The sequence below is a fragment of the Gavia stellata genome, chromosome 5 (genome assembly GCF_030936135.1).
Source record: "Gavia stellata isolate bGavSte3 chromosome 5, bGavSte3.hap2, whole genome shotgun sequence".
NCBI lineage: Eukaryota > Metazoa > Chordata > Aves > Gaviiformes > Gaviidae > Gavia > Gavia stellata.
In genome coordinates, this window is record NC_082598.1 from 767914 (window position 1) to 778203 (window position 10290).

At 68.0% G+C, this 10290-nt stretch overlaps 1 protein-coding gene across 2 annotated transcripts; it reads left to right on the top strand.

Moving 5' to 3' along the window:
- Window positions 1-5624: 5624 nt before the first annotated feature.
- Window positions 5625-8583, top strand: NAGK (N-acetylglucosamine kinase). 2 transcript variants are annotated; one of them, XM_059817964.1, is made up of 10 exons: window positions 5625-5653; window positions 6214-6298; window positions 6542-6640; window positions 6741-6882; window positions 6966-7076; window positions 7156-7268; window positions 7573-7660; window positions 7971-8068; window positions 8154-8232; window positions 8311-8583. In XM_059817964.1, exons 1-10 carry the CDS (start codon window positions 5625-5627, stop codon window positions 8496-8498), a joined length of 1032 nt encoding a protein of 343 aa, XP_059673947.1. In that variant the 3' UTR covers window positions 8499-8583. The 2 variants fall into 2 exon arrangements, with proteins under 2 accessions (XP_059673947.1, XP_059673948.1); XM_059817965.1 differs by lacking the exon at window positions 6214-6298 and having other exon boundaries at window positions 5636-5653.
- Window positions 8584-10290: the final 1707 nt, after the last annotated feature.

The window sequence follows — 10290 nt, forward strand, 5'->3', positions numbered from 1 at the left end:
ACGAGGGGTCACGGGGGGAGGCACGGGGGGCCAGGGTCACCCCAGCACCCCGCAGCCGGCACCCACCCTCGGGGCTGCGGCGCAGGCCGGTGCCGCGCACGTCGGCAGCCACGTGCAGCCCCGCATGTGAGCGCTCGCCTTCCTGCACACGTGTGCACGGATGCGTGCACGCTCGCGCCCATGTGTGTGCATCCTGTGGATGGGGAAACTGAGGCACGGGGTGGTAAACGAGGCACCCAAGGCACCCTGAGCCAGGGCGGCCTCGGGGTGCCCCTGTGCGGGGGGATCCTGCCGCTCCCCCCAGCTCCGCCCTGCAATAATATCAATTAGAGATGCACAGATCAGCTTTAACGAGCGGCGTCCGGCAGCTCAGCCGCCCTCTGCCCCCGCTAATGCTCTGCCTCTTGCCGAGCGGCTCCGCGGCCCCAAAACCCCCCCCAAGCACCGGGACCCCCGCACCGGGGCTGAGACGGGGCTGGAAACGCTGAGTTGGCAAAACTGGGAGCAGGGTTTGGTGTAGGAGAGGGGTCGAGGGTCCGGCCTGATGGTGACGGGCACCCGCTCAGCATCGAGTCGTTGAAGGGCATCTTCCCGGGGGGAGCTGGGATCCATCCCCGTCCCTGCCCCATCCCTGTCCCCATCCCTGTCCCCGCGGGGACCAGAGGAGACAGGAGCGTGGGCACAGGGCAGTGTAGGCAGGCGGGGTGGGCTCCGGGGGCGATGGACGCGGGTGACATTCCCCAGCGGAAAGGTCTATGGGGACTGGCCCCGTGCTCAGCACCAGCCCTCGGAGCCGCTGCCGCTCCCCAAAACGCGCGGCAGCCCCCCCGGCACGGAAGCCACCCTGGCCACCGACGGGACCAGCTGGGTGCCCCCAGCACTGCGACCCTGCAGCAGCTGCCCGGACCCCAATATTGCCTCCCCGTGCCCCCGTGCCACCTCCCCGTGCCCCCTGCCATCTCCCTGTGCCCTTCCAGCGTTCACCTCGCGTCCCCTCTGCAGATGTCCGGGTGGAAGGTGGCCGGGACAGCGCAAGCACAAATGCCACCGCAGCGGCCAGCGGTGCCGCGCCGTGCCGGGGACTGTCACGCTGTCCGTCCCCCTCCAGGCTTTGGGGACAAACCACCCCTGCACCCCCAACGCCTCGTCCCGCCGGCCTGGGGCCGGTTTTGGACGTCTCTTCCAACCAACAGAATCCCCTTCCAAGGGGGACGGGTCCAGGGGACCCCCTGGTCGGGCGCAGCCGTGGTCTGGCTGGTCACGAACACCCCCCACTGAGGCCGTCCCCCTGGAAATACGGAGGGATGAATGGAGGGACGGACGGAGGGATGGATGGATGGATGGAAGGATGGATGGATGGATGGATGGATGGAAGGAAGGAAGGAAGGAGAGATGGATGCAGAGATGGGTGAAGGGATGGATGGAAGGATGGGAAGGCAGATGGATGGATGGATGGACGGACAGACGGACAGGTGGGTGGATGCTATGGGAACAGTGGGACAATGCAGTACCTACCACACAGACGCAACCTCTGGGAACGGAGAGGGGTTACGGAGCCGGAGGAAGGCATCCGGGTGTGAGGAAGGACGGACGGACGGGGCCCGCTTCACCTGCGTCTCAGCAGTTCTGCTCTCCCAGAGCTCTCCGGCCGGTGCCTGGCCGGCCCCGTGCTGTGCCAGACCGGACCGGGATGCACCGCAGCCCCGGCACCGCTGCGCCGGGATGGGGATGGGCTCGAGGAGTCGGCTGCTTGGGGTGGGCGCTCCCAGGTCACCCCATATCCGACCCCAAAAGCTGCCCAGCCATGGGGCGGCATCCAGCCCCTCTGCAGCCCCCCGGAGCTGGGCAGCTGCTGACCCCGTCCCACAGCCGCCCCAAAACCCATTTCACTTCTCACCAGAGTCTTCCTCCACGCAGGGTGTCCTCAGGATGGACGCGGTGCCGGTTCCGTCCCCCAGCTCAGCACCGCACCCAGCCCGCCCACCGCCGCAGCCCATTCCCCAACCCACCGGCAGCGGGACGGATCCGGAGCCCCGAAAGAAGGGGTCCCCTCCAAGATGGGTGCTTCCACGCCGGCGCCGAGGATGGCAGAGCAGAATAAACCCGCTCCTGGCTGCCATGGTGGGGCCTTCCTCCCACCTCTCTCCCTCCTCTGCCTCTCGAGCCGGGTCCTGCACGGCAGCGGGCGACCCCGGCACCCACGGGATGCTCAAGCTGACGAAGCGGGGCTCAGGCGAGCTAACGAAGCGGGGCTGAGCCCGGGCTAACGAAGCGGGGCTCAGCCCACGTCCCTGCGTGCCGACGTCCTCTCTCCGCCCCGGCGCCCTCGCTCGCCCTCCCCATGCCCGTCTGGGATCACGGCGGCTTTGGGGACGGAGGCCCCCAGGGATACCCGGGTTCCAGCGGGATCGGGGTGTCCCCTGGAGCATTCCTGGCTCCTGCAGCCCATTTATGGGGGGTCTGCGGAGGGGCGCGATGGAGTCACCGGGGGGATTTGCTGCCTCTTTGCCCGCAAATCCCAAATCGCCATCTCTTACCCCAAGCTGGTGCGGGACCCAGACGCTTCCCACGCGCCCAGGCTTCGGTCCGGCCGGTGCCGCCTCTTGCCCTGGTCAGATCCAAGATGGGGAGAGCCACCGTCACCGGGGTGGGGACAGCCTTGGGGACAGGGTCGGGAGGTCCCGGGGACCGCTGCCCTCCAGTCCTCGTCCCTGAGTGGGGTGGAGGGATGCAGTCAGGGTGCTCCCGGCATAACCCCACCAGCTCCCTGGCACCGAGGGTGGCATCCAGCCCACGGAGGGACATCGCTGTCCCATCCCACAGCCCTGGTGGGACACCCGCCACGGACTCACCCGCAGCTCCCGGCACCTCGGCAGCCGCCGGCGGCTCCACTCAAACTTTGCCACAAGTTGAGACAAAGGCAGCGTGTCCCGTCCCTGTCCCCACTGTCCCCAGACAGCCTGGTGCCACCAGGACTTAATGAGGGCACAGGGGCGGTGGGCTGGGGGCTGTGCACACACACACACACACACACACACATGCACACACACACACTGCAGCTTAACCCTTCCCCTGCTGCTCCTCTCCACCCCATCTTTGGGGCAGCTGGGGACTTTTTGGGGGCTCCCCTGTGCCCTTGGTGCTCCCTGCACTTGGCATTGGCCTCGGGGGGTCCCAGCCGCAGCCCCCCGGGGTTTCCCACCCTGCAAAGCGCTTGGGAAGGATGCGGATGCCCCCGAGCATCTTTGTCCCCCGAGCCACGCAGAGTGGGGTGGCCACAGTCCCCAACCCACCGGGTCCCTCCGCAGCACCCTGGGGTCATGGGGCACCCCCAGCCCCAGGTCTCTGACATCTCACCCTCTGCCCCACGGCACAGGGGAGCCCTGGAAGGGCTGGGGCCGGTGGGTGGGGAGGAACCGACCCCAGTCCTGGGCTGGCTGCTCCGCTGGTGTCCCCGTCCCAGCACCCCGGGACCAGGGAACCCCCGGCAGCAGCGACGTCGCTGGGCCATGCATGGGGTGGCCTGGTCTGTCCTGCCAGGCTGGAACCAGCCCCATGCCCATGTTGGGCCACCTCTCCCCTCCACCCAGTCACTGTCCCGCCATCCCCATCCTGTGACATCCCCTTTCTCACTTCCTCCTGTCTGCCCCATCTTCCCCCACTTCCTCTTTCCGTTCTGATATGCCCATCCATCCATCCATCCACCTGCTCAGCCATCCACCTCTCCATCCACCGTCATCCTCTCCATCCCTCTGCCCTTCTATCTGTCCATCCATCCATCCACCCACCCACCCTCTTCATCCACCTGCACCTCTGTCTTCTCCATCTGCCCCTCCATCTTCTCCATCCATCCAACTTTTTCATCCATCTGCCCCTGTCTTCTCCATCCACCCATCCATCTGCTCAGCCATGTCCAGCCACACCATCATCCTCTCCATCCATCTGCCCTGCCATCTTCTCCATCCATCCATCCATCCATCTGCCCATCTGTCTTCTCCGTCTGCCCTTCCATCTTCTCCATCCATCCATCCATCCATCCATCTGCCCATCTGTCTTCTCCGTCTGCCCTTCCATCTTCTCCATCCATCCATCCATCCATCCACCCAACCATCCTCTCCACCCATCTGCCTGTCTTCTCCATCCATCCATCCATCCATCCATCCACCCAGCCAGCCATCCACCCAACCATCCTCTCCACCCATCTGCCTGTCTTCTCCATCCATCCATCCATCCATCTGCCCGTCCGTCTTCTCCGTCTGCCCCTCCATCTTCTCCATCCATCCATCCATCCACCCATCCACCCATCCACCCAGCCATCCTCTCAACCCATCTGCCTGTCTTCTCCATCCATCCATCCATCCATCCATCCATCCATCCATCCATCCATCCACTCAGCCATACACCCCTCCATCCTCTTCATCCATCCACTCCTCCATCTTATCCATCCATCTGCCCATCCTTCTATCCCTCCCTCCATCCCTCCACCACTGCCCCCCTCCCCTCCATCCACCACCCCCCCATCTCAGCCCCCGGCGCGGGGACAGCGTCGGGGCGCAGCGGCTGTCACCCGCTGTCACCCGCAGAAGGGGCCGCGGTGCCCGAGGAGGGGCTCAGCTGCCCCCGTCTGCCACTCGGCTGGGCCGTGGCCGATGGGAGCTGACAGCCGCTCCCGCGCTCGTTAGCGAGGCTCTAATGAGGGGAAGGGGCGTCTGCTCACGGGGAGGGGGACCCCGGCCCCTGTCCCCCCATGGGGGACGTGGCTTTGGGGACAGAGGAGGACCCCGGTGCTGGGGTGGCTGCTGGCCCACAGACGCGTCCTCCAGCTCCCACCCCACTGCCGGGACTGGGGGGCGATGGCTGAGGGGGGGGCTGGAGTGGGGTACCCCCCCCCCCAGTGGGACCCCCCCTTTTGCTTGGATCAAAGATGCCAGTGGGTGCCTGGGCGGGGGGCTGTGTGCGCGTGTGGGGCTGTGTCCTGGGTGGGTGCCTGCGCGGGGCAGTGTCCTGGGTGGATGCGTATGTGGGGCGGTGTCTGGGGCTGGGTGTGTGCGTGGGGCGGTGTCCTGAGTGCGTACATGCGTGGGGCAGTGTCACGGGTGGGTGCCTACATAGGGCTGTGTCTGGGTGCATGTGTGGGGCTGTGTCCTGAGTGGGTGCGTGGGGCTCAGCTGTGTCCCGGGTGGGTGCATGCGGGGGGCCGTGTCCTGAGTGCGTGGGGCTGTGTCCCGGCTGGGTGCGTGGGGGTCTATATCGTGGGAGGGGGCTGTGTCGCGGGTGGGTGTGCGGGGCTGTGTCCCGGATGGGTACGCCGGGCTGTATCCCGCGTGATCCTGTACCCCTGCACGTGCACGACCCCCGCGACCCCCGGGAACGAACCCTCGCCCCCAGTCCCCATCCCACAGGGCCCCCCGGGGCTACGGGGCGGGGGGGGGGGCCGAACGACGGCGTCGGAGGGGCGGCACAGGGACCCGGGGCGGGCGGAGGGGCGGGGCAAGGGCCCAGGGAGGCGGGGCGAGGCGGAGCGGGGCGGAGCCGGGAGCGGGGCGCGGGGCGGAGCCATAGGCGGGGCGTGCCCTGGAGGGCGTGGTCAGGGGCGGGGCAGGGCGGGGCGTGTCCCGGCGGCGATGGCGTCGCTCTTCGGCGGCGTGGAGGGGTGAGGGGCCGCGCCGCGGGTGGGGGGGTCCCCACGGGGCTCTGCGCCCCCCCGCACCCTGACACCCCCCCCCCGGGTACCCCCAGCCCGGGGGGCGGCTGCAGCCGGACCCCCCCCCCCCTCCCCGACCGCTCCTGCGCCCCCCGGGTACCCCCAGCCTGGGAGGGGGGGGGCGGGAGGGGTCGGGGGGGGGCAGGAGCTGGGCCGGGGGGGGCCCGGCTCCTGCGCCCCCCCCCCCCCGACCCCTCGTGCCCGGTGCAGGGTGGGACCAGGGGCTGAGGTCAGCGGGGCAGGATGGGGGGGTCAACAGCCCCCCCGCCCCCCCCCCCCCCGGACCCCCATCCCGGTGTCCGCCCCCCCCCCCGGACCCCCATCCTGGTCCCACTCCCCCCCGGGACCCCCATCCTGGTCCCACTCCCCCCCAGCACCCCCAAGGGCTGGTTTAGGGGCTGCAGGGGGTCCCCGGGGAGATGCAGAGGGGGGTGGTGGGTCCCTCCCCGCACTGGGGTTGGGGGGGGGCACGGGGTAGTGCTGACAGCGTCCCCCCCACCTCTCCGCAGCGGGGGCACCCACTCCAGGGTGGTGCTGGTCTCCGGAGATGGCCGGGTCCTGGCTGAGACGGAGGGACCCTGCACAAACCACTGGGTGAGCCGGGGGACACCCCCCCACCCAGCCCGGGGGGGGCACACACACGGCGGGGGGGCTGGCCCCGCTTGTCCCCGAGCTCCCAGGGCGCTTGGGTGGGACGAAGCCACCGGAGAAGGTGTTGGGGTGCTGCTGGCAGCTCGTGGGGGGCGGCGAAGCTTTGGGCCACACGGGACCCCCCGGGGATGGAGCTGGGGGGTGTGGGGGGAGCTTTAGTGCCTGTCCCCCCCTCTCGGCTCTCAGCTCATCGGCTCCGAGAAGTGCCTGGAGAGGATCGAGCGGATGGTCAGCGAGGCCAAGAGCAAAGCCGGGGCCGACCCCCACGTCCCCCTCCGCTCGCTGGTGAGACCCCCAACCCCCCCATGGGACCAGCACCCTCCCCAAGGATGCTCCGGCTCCGTGTCCCACCCGGGGGTGACGGGGACCCTCCGGTGCGGGACAGGGGCTGTCCCTGAGCGGCGGTGACCAGAAGGACGCCATCGGCAAGCTGACGGAGGAGCTGCGCCGGCGCTTCCCGCACCTGAGCCAGAGTTACTACATCACCACCGACGCCGTCGGGGCCATGGCCACCGCCACCGACCACGGTAGGGGACAGCTCGCCCCGGGGTGACAGCGAGGGGGACGGTGCAGGGTGGGGTGACCCCCTCCGCCGGCTCTGACCCCGCAGGTGGCATCGTCCTGATCTCGGGTACCGGCTCCAACTGCAAACTCATCAACCCCGACGGGTCGGAGACGGGCTGCGGCGGCTGGGGACACATGATGGGTGACGAAGGCTCAGGTGAGGCCGGCGGGCAGGGGGTGGTGGGGGGCACCGCGGGGCGGGGGGGGGCTCAGCCGGCTCCGCGCTCCCTCCGCAGCGTACTGGATCGCGCACCAGGCCGTGAAGATGGTGTTCGACTGCATGGATAACCTGGAGGTGCCGCCCCACGACGTCGGCTACATCAAGCAGGCCATGTTCGACTACTTCCAGGTGCTGCTGGGGGGTCCGGGGGGGGGCTCTGGGCTGTGTGCTGAGGTCCGGGGGGGGCTGCGGGCCGCACGCCGGGGTGGCAGGGTGCGGGGGATGCTCCAGGATCCACACCAGGATGCTGCGCTTCTGGGGAGCTCCCTGGGATGGTGGGATTCGGGGGATGCTCCAGGAGCCACACTGGGATGGTGGGATCTGGGGGTGCTCCAGGCTGCACACTGGGATGATGGGGTCCCGGGGGGGGTCCCCTGTGCTGGCAGCCGGGACGCGGGGCTCACCGGTGGGTTCCCCCACCCCGGCGCTGCAGATCTCCGACAGGATGGGCCTCCTGACGCATCTCTACCGCACCTTCGAGAAGTCCAAGTTTGCCGGATTTTGCCAGAAGCTGGCGGAGGGTAGGGAAACCCCTTCCCCGGGGGGCACAGAGGGAAGGGGCCATACGGGGGGGCCAGGCCCGGGGGCAGTCCGTCCCTGGGGCGATTGGGGCTGCCTCTCCCTGCCACCGTCGGTCCCCGCCTGGGGACGGCCACCCCTTCGCTGTCCGACGGCTCTCCGGATCTGATCTCTGCCCCCTCCGCCCTCCTTGGGGGGGACACACTGCTCCCCCCATGCAGCCCAGCCCGGCTTGCAGGAGCCGGGTGCGAGCCCCAGCGGGTGCAGGGGGGGTCCCGGGTCCCCGTCCCACTCCCCCCACCCCGTACCCAGGCGCCCAGGCTGGGGACCCGCTCTGCTGCCACGTCTTCAACAAGGCCGGCGAGGTCCTGGCTCGCCACGTCGTCGCCGTGCTGCCCAAAATCGACAGGGTGAGAGCCGATGGGGACGGGGAGGGGGGTGTGCAGGGTCTGGGGGGGGCCCGGTGCCGGCTCTCAGCCGCTGCCCCCCCTGCAGAGCCTGTTCCTGGGGGAGCTGGGGCTGCCCATCGTCTGCGTGGGCTCCGTCTGGAACAGCTGGGAGAGGATGCAGGCGGGTGAGCGGAGGGATGGGGGCTACTGGGGGGGGGGATCCTGCGGTCCCCTGTAACCCCGACCCTGCGCGTCCCCCCCAGGGTTCATCCGCGTGCTGGCGCAGGCGCGGGAGGAGGCCCCCGGCCGCGTCTTCTCCCGGTTCAGCCTGCTGAAGCTGAAGCGCTCCTCGGCGCTGGGGGGGGCCCGCCTGGGCGCCAGGAGCATCGGCCAAGCTCTGCCTTTGGACTACGCCAGCAACGTGGACGTCTTCTACACCCACATCTTCTAGCCGCGGCCCCCCGGGAAGGAAGGACCCTCCGCACGCGGCGGCGGGGGTTTGGATGAATGGGTTTTGTAATTTGGCAATAAAAAGGTTGCATCGCTCAAAGGGAAACGGGTTGGGAGCCGGCACGGGGGCAGCGGGGCAGCATGGGGCCGGGAGCGTGGCTCGGCAGCCATGGGGAGAGGAACCAGCCCCGGCGCAGCCTCGAGAGCTGCGAGCCGTGGTGGGGCTGCTGGAAAAAGAAGAAAAACAGACCTTGAAGGTTCCTGTTTCGGTGCCCGAGGAAGCTGGGCTGCAGCCCAGAAGCCAAGCCTGCCGGTGCGGGGTGCGGGCAGGGAGGGGGGTCCGGCGCTCAGGGGGCAGCTGGACCCAAGCAGAATGGGAGGGAGGAAGAGGAGGAGGAAGGAGGACGCCTTTGGGCTTGAATACCCACGAGGTCAGCGGGGTGCGGGTAGCCCCTACCAGCGGCTGTGGGGACCACGGCCAGGCGCACCCCCGAGCTCGGCCTCGGCGACGGGGAGAAGGGAGCGATGCCGACATTTGGCGAGCAGGAGACGATGCTGCTGGGCACTGATGGCGAGCAACGGCCCCGGTGAAGGGGAAGGCTGGGGCTGGTCCTGCCCGCCTGAGTTCAAGCAGTTTTCTCAGGGCTGGTCCTCAGGTAAAAGGAAATAAAGTGAAATACGCAGCAAGGGGCTGTGCCTGAGCTAAAGCACAAACCCAAAAGCTGCCTCTTCCTTCCAGGAACGCTGGCTGGGAAGTGCAAGCACTGGGATGGGCACGGAGCTCACGTACCAAGTGGGGCTGATCCTGCTCTGCCAGCGCAGCGTCCCGGCGAGGCTCCTCCGTGCGCCAACGTCCTCATCCAGCAGCAGGATGAAGCTATGGGGAAGAGGCAGAAGAGGCAGCAGCCTCGGTGCTGGGAACCCTCTTCCGTGGCTTTCAAGAATTTTGTTTTAAATTTTATTTTCTTGGTGCCACGTTCCTCCACGGGAGCCCCGGCCTCGGGCAGAGGCAGCTGGAAGTCGGCGCTCCCACGGCCCCGCAGCGGAGCCCAGGGGAGGGAACGGCACCAGCGCGGGTGTAAAGGAGGAAAATCCTCCCGGAGCTTCCTGAGGCATCAGAGGAGCTGGTCTTGAAGGGAGACCTTACCCCTTCTCCAGGCAAGACTTCTGCACCGCTCAGGTCCAAAAAAAGTTTATTTTTAATAACGCATCGTCTGAAATTTACAGCATGTCGGAGGGTGGGGGTGGGTGTTTTTGGTAAAGAAATCAAATAGAAACCAGAGAAAGGGTGGGGGGAAAAAACTGCGCTACCGCTGCAAAAGAACGTTTGCCCAGTGTACAGCTGCCCTTCCCCGTGCCCCGGATCACGTCCTGCAAAGCCCTGGACACAGCCTGAGCTCTGGCCCCGGAGCGCAGGGAGCCTCCGGCAGCCAGACGTGACGGCGCAGGCGCTGAAGGCACGGGTTGGACCGGGAAACGGGAGAACTCAACCCAAACTCCGGGCAGCAGTATTTAAGACGGGCACCTATTTAGATGGGCACCTTCAACAGGCTGCCGGCTCCAGCTGCGGTTGTGTCAGGGTTTAGTGCTGGTTTGAAGACCGGCAGCCAGAGCGGGGGGGTCTGTTGAGGTACGGAGTGGACTGTACAGAGAGCAGCTGAGTTAAATCAGCTCAAACCTCCGCTCGACATTAGTGTTTGTGGTCCAATAACCCCGGGCTCTCCCGCTGAGCTCGCCAACGGGCACTGGCGGCGGGAGCTGCGGCCGCCGGCTTTGCTGTGCCGAGCTAATGG